Source organism: Dipodascopsis tothii (genome assembly GCF_038497935.1).
Source record: "Dipodascopsis tothii strain CBS 759.85 unplaced genomic scaffold V1510scaffold_51, whole genome shotgun sequence".
Lineage (NCBI taxonomy): Eukaryota > Fungi > Ascomycota > Lipomycetes > Lipomycetales > Lipomycetaceae > Neoaidaea > Neoaidaea tothii.
In genome coordinates, this window is record NW_027118035.1 from 15,787 (window position 1) to 30,870 (window position 15,084).

At 65.6% G+C, this 15,084-nt stretch overlaps 10 protein-coding genes across 10 annotated transcripts; 4 read left to right on the plus strand and 6 right to left on the minus strand.

Moving 5' to 3' along the window:
• Positions 1–93: 93 nt before the first annotated feature.
• Positions 94–1,247, plus strand: V1510DRAFT_427483 (Diphthamide synthesis DPH1/DPH2; the record flags this gene model as incomplete). The annotated part of the gene is made up of 2 exons (XM_066935209.1): positions 94–244; positions 277–1,247. The coding sequence occupies 2 exons, from the start codon at positions 94–96 to the stop codon at positions 1,245–1,247; spliced, it is 1,122 nt and encodes a 373-aa protein (XP_066786526.1).
• On the minus strand, positions 1,241–2,585 carry V1510DRAFT_423780 (N-glycosylase). Its single transcript, XM_066934987.1, has 5 exons — positions 2,541–2,585; positions 2,467–2,510; positions 2,412–2,435; positions 2,068–2,380; positions 1,241–2,037 (listed from the first exon to the last, which is right to left on the minus strand). The coding sequence occupies exons 1-5, from the start codon at positions 2,571–2,573 to the stop codon at positions 1,276–1,278; spliced, it is 1,176 nt and encodes a 391-aa protein (XP_066786527.1). The 5' UTR covers positions 2,574–2,585; the 3' UTR covers positions 1,241–1,275.
• A 216-nt stretch (positions 2,586–2,801) lies between these two features.
• Positions 2,802–4,589, minus strand: V1510DRAFT_423784 (pyridoxal phosphate-dependent transferase). The gene is made up of 6 exons (XM_066934988.1): positions 4,473–4,589; positions 4,327–4,428; positions 3,880–4,265; positions 3,589–3,848; positions 3,482–3,559; positions 2,802–3,449 (listed from the first exon to the last, which is right to left on the minus strand). Exons 3-6 carry the CDS (start codon positions 4,232–4,234, stop codon positions 2,829–2,831), a joined length of 1,314 nt encoding a protein of 437 aa, XP_066786528.1. The 5' UTR covers positions 4,235–4,265; positions 4,327–4,428; positions 4,473–4,589; the 3' UTR covers positions 2,802–2,828.
• Positions 4,590–4,686: 97 nt separating this feature from the next.
• V1510DRAFT_423785 (PAPA-1-like conserved region-domain-containing protein) lies at positions 4,687–5,401 on the minus strand. Its single transcript, XM_066934989.1, has one exon. It carries the CDS (start codon positions 5,270–5,272, stop codon positions 4,772–4,774), a length of 501 nt encoding a protein of 166 aa, XP_066786529.1. The 5' UTR covers positions 5,273–5,401; the 3' UTR covers positions 4,687–4,771.
• A 513-nt stretch (positions 5,402–5,914) lies between these two features.
• Positions 5,915–7,100, plus strand: V1510DRAFT_423788 (uncharacterized protein). Its single transcript, XM_066934990.1, has 2 exons — positions 5,915–6,469; positions 6,504–7,100. The coding sequence occupies exons 1-2, from the start codon at positions 6,308–6,310 to the stop codon at positions 7,068–7,070; spliced, it is 729 nt and encodes a 242-aa protein (XP_066786530.1). The 5' UTR covers positions 5,915–6,307; the 3' UTR covers positions 7,071–7,100.
• On the minus strand, positions 7,014–8,373 carry V1510DRAFT_423793 (MRG-domain-containing protein). Its single transcript, XM_066934991.1, has 6 exons — positions 8,100–8,373; positions 8,054–8,066; positions 7,791–8,021; positions 7,656–7,757; positions 7,362–7,623; positions 7,014–7,330 (listed from the first exon to the last, which is right to left on the minus strand). The coding sequence occupies exons 1-6, from the start codon at positions 8,300–8,302 to the stop codon at positions 7,158–7,160; spliced, it is 984 nt and encodes a 327-aa protein (XP_066786531.1). The 5' UTR covers positions 8,303–8,373; the 3' UTR covers positions 7,014–7,157.
• Positions 8,374–8,499: 126 nt separating this feature from the next.
• On the plus strand, positions 8,500–9,125 carry V1510DRAFT_405234 (uncharacterized protein; the record flags this gene model as incomplete). Its single annotated transcript, XM_066932320.1, has 3 exons — positions 8,500–8,817; positions 8,849–9,064; positions 9,096–9,125. 3 exons carry the CDS (start codon positions 8,500–8,502, stop codon positions 9,123–9,125), a joined length of 564 nt encoding a protein of 187 aa, XP_066786532.1.
• Positions 9,126–9,127: 2 nt separating this feature from the next.
• Positions 9,128–9,794, minus strand: V1510DRAFT_423799 (uncharacterized protein). The gene has a single exon (XM_066934992.1). The coding sequence runs from the start codon at positions 9,763–9,765 to the stop codon at positions 9,247–9,249; it is 519 nt and encodes a 172-aa protein (XP_066786533.1). The 5' UTR covers positions 9,766–9,794; the 3' UTR covers positions 9,128–9,246.
• Positions 9,795–10,359: 565 nt separating this feature from the next.
• Positions 10,360–13,161, plus strand: V1510DRAFT_383819 (VID27 cytoplasmic protein-domain-containing protein). The gene is made up of 4 exons (XM_066931683.1): positions 10,360–10,732; positions 10,862–11,233; positions 11,266–11,634; positions 11,666–13,161. The coding sequence occupies exons 1-4, from the start codon at positions 10,614–10,616 to the stop codon at positions 13,104–13,106; spliced, it is 2,301 nt and encodes a 766-aa protein (XP_066786534.1). The 5' UTR covers positions 10,360–10,613; the 3' UTR covers positions 13,107–13,161.
• A 195-nt stretch (positions 13,162–13,356) lies between these two features.
• V1510DRAFT_405237 (uncharacterized protein) lies at positions 13,357–15,052 on the minus strand (the record flags this gene model as incomplete). Its single annotated transcript, XM_066932321.1, has 2 exons — positions 13,357–14,878; positions 14,910–15,052. The coding sequence occupies 2 exons, from the start codon at positions 15,050–15,052 to the stop codon at positions 13,357–13,359; spliced, it is 1,665 nt and encodes a 554-aa protein (XP_066786535.1).
• Positions 15,053–15,084: the final 32 nt, after the last annotated feature.

Genomic DNA, 15,084 nt, shown 5'->3' on the forward strand with positions numbered 1-15,084 from the left:
AGCGCGACCGGGACCGGCGTCGAGACCAAGGCGATCGAGCGGCGTAAGTAGACTGGACCGATAGGCGGACACGGCTGACAAACAGGGTCCAAGATGCAGGGCCGCAGTCGGATCGTGAACCAGATCCCGGCAGACATCCTGGAGGACGAAGACATCAACGCAGCGATCGCGCTGCTGCCGTCCAACTACAACTTTGAGATCCACAAGTCGATCTGGAACGTACGCACACACAAGGCCAAAAAGGGTGAGTAGCCGACTGCGCGGCGCTGACAGTAGTGGCGCTGCAAATGCCGGAGGGCCTGCTGATCTACTCGTGTATTGTCTCGGACATCCTCGAGCGGTTTTGCGGCGTGGAAATCCTGATCATGGGCGACGTGACGTACGGCGCATGCTGCATCGACGACTTCACGGCCAAGGCGCTCGGCTGCGACTTTCTGATCCACTACGCGCACTCGTGTCTGGTGCCGATGACGGTGACCACGATCAAGGTCCTGTACGTGTTCGTGTCGATCGGCATCAACTTCGACCACCTGGTGGCGTCGGTCGAGCACAACTTTGAGCAAGGGACCCGGTTTGGCATCGTGAGCACGATCCAGTTCAACACGGCGATACACTCGTCGCGACCGCTGCTCGAGGCCAAGGGCTACTCGGTGTACATTCCGCAGCGGATGCCACTGAGCAAAGGCGAGATCCTGGGCTGCACTTCGCCACTCCTGGACAAGAACGCGATCGACGCACTGCTGTACGTCGGCGACGGCCGGTTCCACCTCGAGTCAGCCATGATCCAGAATCCCGAGATCCCGGCGTACCGATACGACCCGTACTCGCGCAAGTTCACCCGCGAGGGCTACGGCCACGAGGAGATGCAGACGGTGCGCCGCGATGCCATCCGCGTGGCCAAGACGGCGCGCAAGGTGGCCATCATTCTGGGCACGCTCGGCCGCCAGGGCAACTACGCCACGCTCGAAAAGCTGAAGCGGCACCTGCAGCAGCGCGGCATCGAGTACGTGCTCATTCTGCTATCCGAGATCTTTCCGGAGAAACTCGCTGAGTTCAACGACGTGGACGCGTTCATCCAGATTGCGTGCCCGCGACTGTCGATTGACTGGGGCTACGCGTTTGACCGGCCGCTGCTGACGCCGTACGAGGCCCTGGTGGCCCTCAACGAGCTCGACGAGTGGACCGATGCCTATCCGATGAACTTCTACGCGACGGATGGTCTGGGACGGACCCGGCCGGGCAGTTAGAATATGCATGAATCAAAATATGTACAGGCTATGTGCGGCGGCGGCGCTTGGGCGGCAACGTGGCCTTGGCGGTGGTCTCGATGGCAGTCTCGACCTTGATGCGAGTGCGCTTGGAACGGCCGGTGTCGGTCGCGACGGTCGCGAGGCCGATTTCGACGAGCTCGGTCTTGACCTCGGCCGCGGTCTCGGTCTTGACCTCGATCTCGACCTCCTCGGCCTTGACTGCCGTCCGGCGTGCCGCCAATTGCGCCTTGGCGTTCTCGTCCAGAAACACGCCCTTCTGGAAGTCGGACAGGTCGGATGTGAAGATGATCTGCTGGGCCCAGCCAGCGTAGTCTCCCCACAGCGCCGTCAGCGCCGAGCTGATGCTGTCGTAGACCAGCTTGGTCATGCTCTTGGACGCAAAGCTCACCTTGATGGCGTCCTTGTACAGCTTCTTGGACACGTTCCACATGTGCGTGTCGATCGGCACGACCGCGTGCTTGTCCATGCTCATCAAGCAAACGCAGTCGGCCACCTTGGGCCCAACGCCGTTCATCTCCATCAGAAACTCGCGCGTTTCGGCCAGCGACCGCGTGCGCAGGTCGTGCAGGCTGTTGCCGGCCGCCTGCCACTCGGCGATCTTGTCGGCCGTCTTTTGGATGTACGCGGCCCGATAGCCGAAGCCCAGCTTGCGCAGCTCCTGGTCGACCGCCGGCGCCCGCAGCTCGGGCGCTGGCGGGAACGAGTAGTACATGATCCCGTTGTACGAGGCCACGTACGAGCCGTACCGGCTGCAGAGGTTCTCGACCTGGTGTCAGCGTTGCCATGGCAACCGTACCATCTGAGAGATCCGCTTGATGTTGTTGTTGCTGCTGCAGATGAAGCAGCACAGGTTCTCCCACGGGTCCTGGCGCAGGATACGCACGCCCTGGCAGAGCTGCGAGCGCTTCTCAAAGTGCCGGTCGACAGACGCCCAGTGGCTGTAGAGTCGGTTGATGTCCACGTTGAGATTGAAGTAGTCGCGCAGGTCGGCCTCGACGTCGCGGTCCTCGGCCGGCAGCGGCGAGTCCGCGCTGGGGCCGAGGCTGCGGTAGTACACATAGTGCGGGTCCTGCTTGAGGATGAGGACCTGGCTATGGAGCACCGACACCCTGGGATCAGCGCGGCCGCGGGCTTGCTTACCATTCGTCGTCGTATTTTTTCCATCTGGCGTCAGCGCGCGCGGGGCCGGACGCACCTGAACGACTGGCCGGAGCGGAGAACAGAGTCCAGCGAGAGCTCCTGCGGTCAGCGGGGCGGACGGGCACGCACCTTGATTGGGATCTTGATCCGTCCCCAGGTCATGGCGCAGGTGGTTGCTGGAGGCGCGCGGCGAATTTGTTTGGCAGGTTGCCGTGGCAACGCAAATTGGTCACGTGAACAAACACGCGCCGCGCCGGCCCCGGTCGCCGGTGGCCGGCAGTACGCGCCGGCGGCAGCACACGGGCGGCGCACTGCGCGGCAGTGGACCAGCGGTAGCAGCCCGCGCCCGCCGCACCCAGGGCGCACCGGTGCGCCGCGGCACAACCCGACTACATCAATTCACGATCAATTAAAGCTCTAGTGCTGGATGTAAGGCTTCAGGCCGCGCAGACGCTCGACAGCCGCGTCCAGGTAGTCGTCGGTCTTGCAGACCGCGAACCGCAGGTAGTTCTCAGCCAGGTGGGCGTTCTCGGGCGAGTAGAACTCGGTCGGCGGGATGGCGACCAGGCCCATTTCCTTGATCAGCCAGTACGCCGTCCGGAAGTCCTTGCCGCGGCCCACCACAACGTCGTCCGGGAACGGGTAGTCCTCGGGGATGCGCAGCTTGGCGAAGTTGACGAGCACAAAGTAGCCGCCCTCCGGCACGGTGTACGGCAGGCCGAGCTCGTCCCATACCTTGTTGAAGCGGTCCATCTTGTTGACAAAGGCCTTGATGTTGTCCTCAAAGTAGCCGTTGGTCATGGACTCGCGCAGGGCGACGGCTGTGGCCTCCTGCATCGGGCTGTTGACGCAGAAGCAGATGCGGGTGTGTGCGGCGGCCACGTACTTGATCAGCTCGGCGTCGCCGATCAGCCAGCCCACACGCCAGCCCGTCGCCGAGAAGGTCTTGCCGGCGGAGCCGACGGTCAGGGTCAGACGCGCGAGCTCCGGCGACAGGTTGGCGATGCGCGTGAACGGCGTGTAGTGCAGACGGTCGTACTGGGGTCAGCGGGGCCTCGGTGCGCACGTACCACCTCGTCCGAGAGCACAATGAAGTTGTGCTTGACGGCCAGCTCGCCGATCCGGGTGAGCTCTTCCTTGGAGAAGATCTGGGTCAGCGTGGCCGGCGGGCACGTACCTTGCCGATCGGGTTGTGCGGCGAGTTGACGACAATCATCTTGGTCCGCGGCGAGATCTTGGACTCGAGGTACTCGAAGTCGACCTTCCACTCGCTCGACGGCACCGTCTTGTACGCGTTCTCGGCCGGCGGAATCAGCGGCACGTACACGCACTTGCCACCCGGCAGCTGGATGTTGGAGATGTACTGGTCGAAGAACGGCTCGAACACGATGACCTCGTCGCCCTCGTCCAGGAACGCCGTGAACGCCGAGAACATGCCTGCCGTCAGCGCGCCCCGGCCGCAGCTTACCCTCGTTGGCGCCCGCGGTCACCACCACGTCCGTCTGCCAGTCAATCGGCTTGTTGAAGTACGGCCCGTACGACTCGGCCAGCGCCCGGCGCAGCGACTCCCGACCGCGCGTCGGCGAGTACTGGTTGCAGCTGACGTCGTCCAGCGCGGCCTTGGCCGCGTCGAGCGCGAACTTGGGCGGGTTGTACGAGAAGAAACCCTGGCCGAGGTTGATGATGGGCTTGCCGAACGTCTTGGCGGTCTCGGCCGCGGTCTCGTTGACGATGCTCCACACGTCCTTGCTCTGGCCGGCGATCTTCGGCGACGGCTTCGGCAGCGCGAACGCGCGCGTCGGCTCGGCCGGCATCTTGGTCATGGTGAAGGTCCTGTGTAGTCTGGGCCGAAGCCTGGACACGCTCAGCCGCATGCTCTGGGCGGCGCTCATGGCGTCCGCAAAGCTGTAGTTACCTGGGGGCACTGGCAATTCGTGCGTGCGCGCCGCTTATATGGGCGCTGGGGTCTCGTGGGCTCGGGGTGGGCCGCTGAAAAGGGTTCGTGGCGGACAAAAACCTACACGATCGTCAGTCGGCTGTTCGGCGGCGAATTGTACCCACCTGGACAGCGCGCGGTGCGAGAGTCGTCTGGAGGTCTGGACACTGGATTCCGGTCCTTGTCCCCGACAGCTGGGCGTGTTCGGCGTGCGGGAGTGGTGGCGGTGGCCGAGTTCGAAATGCCGGCCGGGTTTGCGTGATCGGGGGACAAGGTGACGCTCTGTCACGTGCGCAGCCGCACATCGTGCGGCGCGCTGCACGCGCGGCGCGCCGCAGGTGAGTGAGTCACCCGCCGCGCGCCGTGCGGCTCGCGTCAGATCAGCCGCACGCAGCGCGGCTCATATCATATTGCTAGAGTACATCTACGCCTCCGACTTGGGCGCCGGCACCGCCGCAAACACGCCCCCCGCCGCGCGGTTCAGCCACGCGTCCGGGAACGACAGCGAGATGCCGTCCTTGTCCGAGACCCACCGGGTCATGTTGTAGACCGGCCGGGCCGCGCGCGGGTTCTTGACCTCGGCCTCCTCCTCGACGACCGGCGTGGCCGAGGCCACGCCGCCGATCTTGCCCTTGCGCTTCGGCGCCTGCTTGCGCAGCAGCTTGTTGATCGTGTCCTGCTTCTCCTCCTCCTTGCGCTTCTCGGACAGGTTCTTGCGCCGCCGCGCGGTCTCGGTCTTGCGCAGCGCCATCTCGTCCTCCGTGTAGACCTTGCGCCGGCCGCCTTCGGGCAGCGGCAGAGCCATCAGCGCCGAGCTGCCGTCGTACCGCGCCCGCTGCCGCTCGGTCATCTTGGACACGTCGGGCGTGCCGACCTGGGACGAGAAGTCGTCCGAGGAGAGGTCCTCGTCGTCGTCGAGCTCCATCGCGTCCGGCTCGGGCTCGTCCGGCACTACGTCCGCCAGCTCCTCGAGCTCGTCCGATAGGTCGCTCTCGACGATGGGCTTGCGCCGCCCGACCCGCACGGACGACCGCCGCCCGGTGTCGCGCCCGCGCGTCGTCGCCCGCCGCCCGCCGCCACGCCGCCGCTTGGTCGCCGGCGGCGTGTCCTCAAACTCGTTCACGCTCGTCGAATCGTCCATCGAGACTTCGGTCGAGCTGCGCACAGCCGCCGTGCGCAGGTGCTTGGCGCGCGCCGGCACGCTCTTGGCGGGCGCTGTGAATTCGTCCTCGGACTGCGGCGTGTCGTCGTCGTCGTCGTCCTCTTCCTCGTCTTCCTCGTCGTCCTCGTCCTCATCGTCCTCTTCCTCGTCCTCTTCCTCGTCCTCCTCTTCCTCTTCCTCCTCCGGTGGCGGCGGCGGCGGCGGCGGAAGCGGGTGCTTCCGCGGCCGGCCCCGTTTCCGCGGCTGTGGTGGTGGCGGCGGCGACGGCTTGACCGGGCTGTCCGAGTCGGACTCGTCCTCGACGTCGGACTCGACGATTCGCTGCCGCGTGCGCTTCTGCGGCATCACCTCGCCCTCAGACGACTCATCGAGCTCCGACAGCTCAGACGAGTCGGATTCAGACACTACCTTGGCTGCGCGCGCCATGTTTGTCGTCGTTGCTGCTTATGCGGTTCCTGGCGGACCTGCTCTTTCCTCAGCCGAGCCCGCAATCTATCGCTGCCATCGTCAGTGCTCGCCCGATCCGTCTGCGGCCGGCCGCGGCCGGCGCTGCCGCGCGTGCTGGAACATACCTGGCCGCCTGGGCCCTGTCTGTCGACTGTTGTGGTCTGCCGCCGTCGTCCGGTGATGTTTTTTGCACAGCTGCCGTCACGCCCTTGTCCCAACACCGGCGGGGAACTATCACCGACCTCGGCTGGCGTTCGCTATTTGGCCACCGATACCACTGGCAGCACAGAGTGAAGGACCGGAACGAGCGCCAGAGACTGCCGCCGGCGACTGCGCCAGAGCCCAGCAAAAATGACGCGTCTGACGAGCTTTCTGGGGCCCCAAGCAGTCTACGATAGCAGACTGATCTACTCAATTCCCCGCCCAAGACGGTCTCGGTGGACGGTCCGGAACGTGTTTGCAGTGCTCTACGTGCTGGGCAGCCTGGCCGTGGCCCTAAGATTGACAAACAAGGTGAGTGGGCGGCGCAGGCGGGCGCTGACGGCAGCACGTGGTCGACCCGCTGTTCTCGGATCTGATGGAGTGCCGCGTGCTGTACATGCAAACCGCGCGGGCGGGCCTCGCGCGGCTGGCGGAGCGTGCGCGGGAGCTGCTGGCGCACGGGGCGTCGGGCGAGCCTGTGGCGGAGCATATAGCCGCAGAGCATATAGCCGCAGATGACGCCGACAGCGAATCGGGAAGCGAAGACGAGCTCGCGCATACAGCCGCAGGGGCGGCCGCGCATATAGCCGCCGGGGAGGAGCATGTAGCCGCCAGGAGCGGGCATATAACCGCTGAGGGCAGCGTCGTCGACGGCCGCCCGCTCGACGTTCGGCTGGTCGAAGTCGTCGCCGCCGCGCGGCGCGCCGCCGACGTCGTCGCCGTCGAAAACACCCGTGACGCAGCCGAGGCCGTCGCGCAGACTGCCCGCGACGTCGAAACGCTCAACCTCAAGATGGTCGAGCGCATGCAGGACTCGCAGCAGTACAAGCCGCAGCAGCCGCTGAACGTGCTCAGCAGTGACATCAAGAAAGACATCCGCGCGCTCAAGGGTATGGTGCTGGAAATGAGATAGTCAAATGGTAATTTACACTCGCATTCGCGTACAGTCGCGCAGCCACCGCCGGCGGGCCCGCGGCGGCCAAAGTATATATAAACGGCCCTAGAGGCCGCGGGAGGCGGCCTCGTACGACGGCGACGCGTTCACGTAGGACTCGACGAAGAACTCCTCGCGGTTCTTGGCCAGGAAGCGCAGGAACTCCTCGACGTGCTTCTGGAGCACGCCCACGCTCTGCTGGTCCATGCTGGTCTGGCCGATGAGGCCCGGGAGCGAGACTGGGGTCAGCGCGGACGCAGGGCGGCTTACCAAACAGCCGCAGTAGGTGCTCGGCGCCGTAGACGTCACACGGTTCGTCGTCCGGGTGCGTCTTCTTGATGTCCAGGTACTGCTGGCGCTCGAAGCGGTACAGCAGGATCTTTCCCAGCGACCGGTTGAAGTAGATCTTGATGCCCGCCAGAACCTCGTCGAAGATGTCGGCCTCGGCGCTGCCGGAGCGCTTCTTGGCGACGGTGGCCATGTACCGGTCGAGCACGACCTGCACGGTCGGCGTCCGCGGCAGCGGGATGAGCTGGCGTCAGTCGGCGCCCGCGCGCCACGCACCTGCTGGTTCTTGGTCACGCGCTCCCAGTCATCCACGAGCTGGTTCTTGAGCGCGGTGGGGATCGCGATATGGATCTCGGGCCGCTTGAAGTATTCCTCCTCCTGGCGGTCAGCGCGCGCGCGTACCGCGCTTACCTTGTCGTAGTCCTGGTCGCGTCGCCGCTTCTTGGGCCCGCGCTGGCCAAGCGCGTCGTCCTTGGCCGGCTCGCGCCGCTTGTGGACCGCCGGCGCCGGCGAGTCCTTGGCGTCCTGCGTCGGGCTCAGCCCGGCCTTCTTCTTCTTCATGTCCTGCAGCGCGGCCTGCTTGAGCTCCTTCTGCATCCGCAGGCTCTCCTCTGTCCACCGCAGCACCCGCTCCTGGGGCAGCTTCCGTCAGCCCGCCCGCGCCCGCGTCTTACCCATTCATCCCACCTGTCGTCAGCCCGCGCCGTCGCCTGCACTTACGTCGACTTCCAGCCCTTGTAGTGAATCAGGTACGCGATCTTGTCCCGCATCTCCTCCGGCAGCTCCTCGTCCGCCGGCGGGCTCTCGCCGGTCTTCGGATCGTGCACCTTCAGGATCTTGGACTCGTACAACAGCGGCCCGTGGTACGCCAGGCATCGCATGTTGGCCGCAAACGCCTGCGGCTCCACTCGGGGGTTCGCCATCTCGCCCGCTCTCTGGATTCGGCGCGCTCCAACGAGAGTTCGTGGCGGCCAAAGGGTGTCGTGGACAGCACGCGAAGCCTGCGGAAATTCTCGTGATAATTTCCTATTCGGGTATTTGCCGGTCGGCTTGAAGTCACATGACAACCAACCTGCCTCTTACGGCAGTACTTGCCGGCGCGTCCGCCGTACACACCGCCATGGCCGCGCCGACAGAGACCACCATCCTGACGTCGTTCCTGACGTCCGGAAACGCGCTGTCGGACATCGTGCCGTTCAGCAAGTTTGCAGCGTACTTCCCCAAGGACAAGCGCGACCTGCCGGCAGTGCGCACGCTGTACGCGGATCTGCAGGGCCAGCACGCGCGCGCGGTTGCCGAGGTCGGCCGCAACATCCGTGTGGAGCAGAAGATCTCGAACAAGCGACTGCGCAACCTGCGCGCAGCCGAGGCCGAGGCCGGGACCGCGCTGGTTGACAGCGACCCGGCGTCGCTACAGCTCGGCCGGGCCGGACAGGAAGTACGTGTTTGCCGCGCCCTGCTGACGCCAGCTCGCCGATCGCTCACGGCCGCGCCATATGGGTATTTCTGAGGTGAATGAGCAGCTGCAGACTGCTGTTGAGACGCTCAGCGACGAGCTGAACGCTCTCGAGGACGCGGCCGCGGACGACATGGCCGTGCTGGCCGACATCGTCGACCGGCTTAGCGACTTGCGGTACGGCCGAATCAGCGCGCAGGCGCGCGACGGAGCCATCACAGGTCTACAGGTACGTGGGCGTGTGGCCACACTGACGCCAGGACCTGTACAAGACGGCCGAGGGCCTGTGAGAATGTCTAAGATGGATGTTAATGTAGAATGCTATGTACAGTTTTGGCCGCGAGCGGCCTCTTTCATGACGGGTATTACCCAAGTCGCCAAATTCCCAGGCAAAGTCCGGCTCGGCAGAGCCTATTGTTTGAAGCCCGGACGGCCCTCGCGGGTCCAGCGGTCAACAATGCGCTCCCCACGCCGCCGCCACCGCTCCTGGACTTTTTGGCTCTCGGCAGCGGTGCGCGGCGTCCAGTTGCTCTTGAGAATGCGGCGCATGGCCTCCGGCGAGACGTGGAAGTAGGCGGCCAGGTCGCCGGCGGTGTACTCCGGGAACTGCTTCTTGAAGGCGCGAATGCCCTGGATCGCGTCCGGCGACAGCTTCTTGCGGGGCGACCACGCCTGCCCGCCAATCTTCTCCTTGACGGCGTACTGCTGGCGCTTCCACTGCGGCAGCCGCGAGTCGGCGCGCCAGTCCTCGGGCACGGTGTCGAGCTCGGCTGGCCGGGCCGGCGCAGGTTCTTCGAGCGTCCATTTGTTTGCGTGGCGAACGACCTCGTCGATCTTGGTGGCCTTGCCGCGGACGGCGGCGGCGGTAGGTCGCAGGGCCGGCCACAGACGGCCGGCGACGGGCCGTGCTTGAGCCCACAGTCGCAGCATGGTGTCGATCGGTGTGGACGGAGCGACGAGAAGGGCGGGAGAAATTTGCGTGCACGTGACCAGATGAGCCCTTACCCTCTACAGAGTCAGCCGTGCGCACGAGTTGCCTGGGCAACGGGGTCCGCGCGCAGGCACGGGCGCCAGGAGACGGCCGCCGCTGTGACCCGATGCAAGCAGCGATTTTAAGGGTCTTAGCTGTGCGGGCCGGCTAGCCACGATGTCATGCAAGCGCCCACTAGTGACACCCCAGACCTCGAATTGGGCGACTACTGCTGATCCGCTGGGTGCTATACCGTCTGCAGGACACCGATCCAGTCCTCGCACGAGGTAGACACAGGCCGGTCGGCATTTAGCAGCGATTTTAAGAAGACGCCATGCCGCCGGTGACCACAAACGGTAGCTGTCGCCGAGCCCATGATGCGCGGCTGCCGTGTCTGGGCTGAGCCAGGCTGGTGGTGCCCAGACGCCTGGCGCTGCGCCGCCCTGGCGCCGCCCTGGCCGCCCAGCCCAGCCGGCCTGCGCCCCACCGCGGCTTTCCGCCACCCTGCGGCGCGCCCGCGGCCGCCGCGATCTGCCGCCGCCGCACCTGCCGCCGTGCGATCCGCCGCGATCTGCCGCGATCTGCCGCCAAGCCGCCCGTGGGCGATCGCCGCCGCAAAGCGGGCAGGGCGCCCTGACCCTGCCGTACACCGAGCCCTAGCCCTGTGTCTCAGCGTTCCCCACCGCACCAAACCCTACATTAACGCCAACGCGAAACCCTGCCGGGTGTTTACGTCGACCGCTTTGTTTACTTGCCCTGCCAGACCAATCCGCCTGCTCTTCGCGAGACCGATAGAGAAGCCAGCACGATGAACTTTTTGAAGAAGGTGCTCGGGAACTCGCCCATTCAGGAGCTGGTGTCAATTCCGTCAGGACAGCTGTTCCTGGCGCGGTCCCAGAACTCGCTCAAGGGCTATTCAGAGTGCATGTGAGTTGATCCGATCGGCGGCAGCATGACGCGCCGGGAGCCGGCAGCGGGACTGCTGGCGTGTCTGGCGACGCGTGCTTGCCTTTGGCGCGTACGCGCGCGGTGCGGCGATCATTATTGACGCGACAGATACAAAGATGCGGCCGCGTCGATCCGGCGGACAGCCACCGAGTACCACTATCAGCTAGTCGTCCAGCGTGCTTACGAGGAGGGCGAGGAACAGCTGGAGGACGAAGACGAGGATGTACAGGACGAGTGGACTTACCTGATCGACGAGAGCCTGCACTTCCGGATCACGTACCGCGACGACCAAGCGGTGCTGGCGTGGAGGGACCTGTCGGGCGATTCCGGGGACCTGCTCGAGTTCGTGTGTGACGCGTCGACGAGCGACAGCCTTCTGAAGACGTTCGGACAGATCGCGGTGCAGTGCCAGTACGAGCGCAAGTACAAGGAGCCGTGGACGCGGGCCTCGGACGAGGAGCTGCTGCAGTTCGTGTTCAAGTAAGAGGCGCGGCCGGCCAAGCTGACGACAGCGACGAGGAGACACCGGTGCCGCCGACGACGCCGCCGGCTTCGCCACCGCGGCGGTCGCCCGCGTCGCCTGCGGCCGAGGCAGAAGCGCCGGCGCCGTCGACGCCAAAGCGTGGCGTGAGCATGGCTCCGCCCAAGACGGCCTCCGAGCGGCCGACGATCACCGGTGACGTCCTCGGCGAGTTTGACGCCGAGCTACACCTGTATGATGCCGCGACGGGCGTGTTTATGCTGCAGGACAGTCTGGTGAAGCTGACGATCGTGGGCGCTGGCTCGTGGAAGTACAAACTCTACGTGGACGGATCGGAGTCGTACTGGCTGACGCTCGACGTGGCGCCGGAGCTGAACCCTGTGTTCAATTTTGAGCACACGTAAGTAGCGTGGCGGGCGCGCTGACGGCAGGTCGTTCATCTTCAACTACTTCTCGGACGACGGCGGCGCGTACTCGTGGCTGCTGCGGTTTGGCGCGGTGGACGTGTTTGAGAGCTTCCAGCAGGCGCTGATGTGCGCGCTGTGGGAGTCGCTGAACCACATGCACTGGACCAAGTCGCAGGAAAGCGAGCGCGAGTTTGTGATCGAGGCGTTCACAGACATGTCGATCGACGAGCGCGAGCGCGAGGAGGACGACGAGGACGAGGACGACTTCGAGGACGCCGAGGAGAACATCAGCCGGCGTTCGGAGGTCTACGACGAGGCCGAGGACCAGGACTCATACGACGGACGGTTCACGGGCGACGGCAAGAACAGCCAGCTCGCGGTGGGATACAAGCACGACCGGTCGTTTGTGGTGCGCGGCAACAAGATCGGCGTGTTTAAGCACACGCCGTCGAACCAGCTCGAGTTTGCGACAACGATCGAGAACGTGGCGACGCCGGGCGGCAAGTCGTTTGCGCCCAAGAAGGTGATGCTGCACGCGGAGGACTCGTCGATGATCCTGCAGAACGCGGCAGACCCGCATAGCCTGTACCGGATGGACCTCGAGTACGGCAAGGTCGTGGACGAGTGGAAGGTGCACGACGACGTCGCGGTGGAGGCGTTCACGCCGTCGAAGAAGTTCTCACAGATGACGGGCGAGCAGACGTTCGTGGGCATGTCGCGCGACGGCCTGTTCCGGGTGGACCCCCGGCTGAGCGGCAAGAAGCTCGTGGACGCCGAGTACAAGCAGTACGCGACCAAGAACGACTTCTCGGCGGTGGCGACGACCGAGGCGGGCTACCTGGCAGTCGCGTCCAACAAGGGCGACATCCGGCTGTACGACCGGCTGGGCATCCGCGCCAAGACGCAGATCCCGGCGCTGGGCGAGCCGATCCTGGCGGTCGACGTGTCCGCGGACGGCAAGTGGATTCTGGCGACGTGCAAGACGTACCTGCTCCTGATCGACGCGTCGATCAAGGAGGGCAAGTTCGCTGGCAAGCTCGGGTTCGAGCGCGGGTTCGGCGCGGACTCAAAGCCGCGTCCGCGGCGACTGCAGCTCAGCCCGGAGCACGTGGCGCAGATGCAGAGCGAGACGCGGACGCCGCTGGCGTTCACGCAGGGCCACTTCAACACGGGCGTCAACGCGAGCGAGACCACGATCGTGTCGAGCTCGGGCCCGTACATCATCACGTGGAACCTGAAGCACCTGCTGCGCGGCGACAAGGTCCCGTACGTGATCAAGCGCTACTCGGACAACATCACGGCGGACAACTTCAAGTTTGGTAGCGACCGCAACGTGATTGTGGCGCTGCCGGACGACGTGGGCATGGTCAACAAGAAGAGCTTTCGGAAGCCGACGCGGGAGTCGATCGCAACGCCGGTGCGGCAGCTGCGGTCGCGGACGAGCATCGTCAACAGCCCGTTCTGATGTATATTATCGGGCAAGGAATACATTAATTAGTGTGCTGCGGCAGCGGGTATGGTACAGTGTCTGTGGCGGTGCGGCGTGAGCCGCAGCGCGTGCGGCGGTGCGTAGTGGTGGGCGGTGGTGGGCGGCGGTGGGCGTGGCTGTCGTTCAGCCGCAGCATGCGCGGCGCGCGACCGTCGCTCAGCCGCAGCGCGTGCGGCGCCGGCGTCGCTCGTGCGACTGCCCCGCGTCGCGCCGCATGCTGTGCGGCTCATCCCAGCGGGTAGATCGCGTTCGTTCTTTGGTTCGGCACAAAGCGGCATTGCGTCGGATCGAATCGGAGAAAGTAGCGGCCGAGGTCGTCGATCGCCAGCAGGTGCTGCACGACCCGGCCGTTGTCGGCGTCCTTGGCCATCGGGACCATGTTGGCCAGCGAGACGAAGATGCGCGGCTCGGACCGCGACACGATCTCGAAAAAGAGCTGGTCGTGCGGCGTCTCGACGCCCGGCGTGCCCGGTGTGCCCGCGCGGTCCGTGCGGTAGTCCCAGCCGACGATGATGCCGTAGTACTCGAGCCGTTTGTGGCGAAAGATGTCGCCTACCCGCAGCGGGCTCGGTCCCGCCAGGTAGTCGGCGCGCTGGCGCCGCGTCTCGATCGGCGCCTGGTCGTCGTGCACGATCTCGCGCACGACGGCCTCGGTCTCGCGCACGTAGACCGAGTCTAGCGTCCGGAAGCACGCCCGCAGAAATGCGCGGTCGGCAAACAGCGCGGCGTCGTAGCGGTACTTTGTCCGCAGCAGCGACAGCTCCTCGCGCACGAGCCGCTCGGACGGGTTCGTCAGCGCCAGCAGCGACGTGCTCGCGTAGTAGCGGTTCGAGTGCCGCCGGAAGCTCTGGAAGTTGAAGAACGTGAGCGTGACCTGGGTCGCAAAGTCCTGCAGGATCTGCAGCATCGGCTTCTCCTCGAAGATGTTGTCGATGATCTGGACCTGGCTGTTGCGCGTCATCTTGTTGAGCAGCTCGTCGAACGAGAAGATCCGGCCGTGGTTGACGAGCGAGACGTAGAACGTGCGCGGGCCGTCGCGAACCATCACGAACGGGTTGTACGACAGCCGGATCGGCCGCGCGTGCACGCCGAGCCGGCCGAGGACGGCACAGAACATGCCCGCGGACGAGCACAGGTCGCTCAGGCCGGCCACGGACACGATGTCGGGCACCCACGACGCCGACACCGGCGAGCCCGTGTGCTCGTACTCCTGCATCGGCGTCAGCAGCCCGCGCTTGCGGAAAAACTGCAGCAGGCCGTGCAGCGTGGCCTGCACGTCCGGTCTGGCGTCGGGCGCAAACGCGGCCGCCAGCCCGTCCAGAAACTGCCGGAACTCAAACAGGCCGGCGTCGCCGCTGCCGCAGAACGCAGCCATGACCGCAAAGACCTCGTCGATCGCCACGTCGCGCTGGCGGCTGTTGAGCCGCGCAATTGTCTCGAACGCGCGCCGCCGGTCGATCGTCTCGAGGATCAGCATGGCTTCGTACGCGCGCGCGAGCCCGTCTGGCCCGGACGTCGCCGCCGCCTGCGCCTTGAGCACGTCCTTGGCGTCCAGCCCGACGGCCACGATCCGCTCGACCAGCTCGAGCCGGTGCGTCTCGGCCGCGATCACGGCGTCCAGCAGCGCCAGCACCTCGCGGTCCCGCTCGAACCGCGCCGCAAACGTCCGCATCCAGTCCGTCGCCCCCGCCGGCGGGTACGCCGCCCAGCACGCCGCCCGCGCGCCTTCGTCCGTCCACCTCCGCCACCTGTCGTCAGCGCGTCCGCGTGGCCACGTACCTGCGGCATCGCACCCGCCACAGCTCGTCCCGGACCGCCAGCCCGTACAGGTGCTGGCACGTCCGGGCCACCGCGAGCACGTCCCGCTCGCTCAGATACCCCAGGATCACCGAAATCACCTCGTTAGGAAGGTTGAGCAGCATCGTCGCGGCAGTATTACATTCTGCGTCTGTCG

Bases quoted from the DNA above. Each gene is read 5' to 3' on its own strand.
- V1510DRAFT_423799 (XM_066934992.1), bottom strand. From the start codon at position 9,765: ATGCTGCGACTGTGGGCTCAAGCACGGCCCGTCGCCGGCCGTCTGTGG.
- V1510DRAFT_423793 (XM_066934991.1), bottom strand. From the start codon at position 8,302: ATGGCGAACCCCCGAGTGGAGCCGCAGGCGTTTGCGGCCAACATGCGA. The intron at 7,758-7,790 runs GTAAGCGCGGTA...GCTGACCGCCAG, and splicing joins GCGACCAGGACTACGACAAG to GAGGAGGAATACTTCAAGCG. The intron at 7,624-7,655 runs GTGCGTGGCGCG...GACTGACGCCAG, and splicing joins GCGTGACCAAGAACCAGCAG to CTCATCCCGCTGCCGCGGAC.
- V1510DRAFT_383819 (XM_066931683.1), top strand. From the start codon at position 10,614: ATGAACTTTTTGAAGAAGGTGCTCGGGAACTCGCCCATTCAGGAGCTG. The intron at 10,733-10,861 runs GTGAGTTGATCC...TTGACGCGACAG, and splicing joins AAGGGCTATTCAGAGTGCAT to ATACAAAGATGCGGCCGCGT. The intron at 11,234-11,265 runs GTAAGAGGCGCG...AGCTGACGACAG, and splicing joins CTGCTGCAGTTCGTGTTCAA to CGACGAGGAGACACCGGTGC.
- V1510DRAFT_423784 (XM_066934988.1), bottom strand. From the start codon at position 4,234: ATGACCAAGATGCCGGCCGAGCCGACGCGCGCGTTCGCGCTGCCGAAG. The intron at 3,849-3,879 runs GTAAGCTGCGGC...CGCTGACGGCAG, and splicing joins GACCGCGGGCGCCAACGAGG to GCATGTTCTCGGCGTTCACG. The intron at 3,560-3,588 runs GTACGTGCCCGC...ACGCTGACCCAG, and splicing joins CGCACAACCCGATCGGCAAG to ATCTTCTCCAAGGAAGAGCT.
- V1510DRAFT_423788 (XM_066934990.1), top strand. From the start codon at position 6,308: ATGACGCGTCTGACGAGCTTTCTGGGGCCCCAAGCAGTCTACGATAGC. The intron at 6,470-6,503 runs GTGAGTGGGCGG...CGCTGACGGCAG, and splicing joins CCCTAAGATTGACAAACAAG to CACGTGGTCGACCCGCTGTT.
- V1510DRAFT_423780 (XM_066934987.1), bottom strand. From the start codon at position 2,573: ATGACCTGGGGACGGATCAAGATCCCAATCAAG. The intron at 2,511-2,540 runs GTGCGTGCCCGT...CGCTGACCGCAG, and splicing joins GGATCAAGATCCCAATCAAG to GAGCTCTCGCTGGACTCTGT. The intron at 2,436-2,466 runs GTGCGTCCGGCC...CGCTGACGCCAG, and splicing joins CGCTCCGGCCAGTCGTTCAG to ATGGAAAAAATACGACGACG.
- V1510DRAFT_423785 (XM_066934989.1), bottom strand. From the start codon at position 5,272: ATGGAGCTCGACGACGACGAGGACCTCTCCTCGGACGACTTCTCGTCC.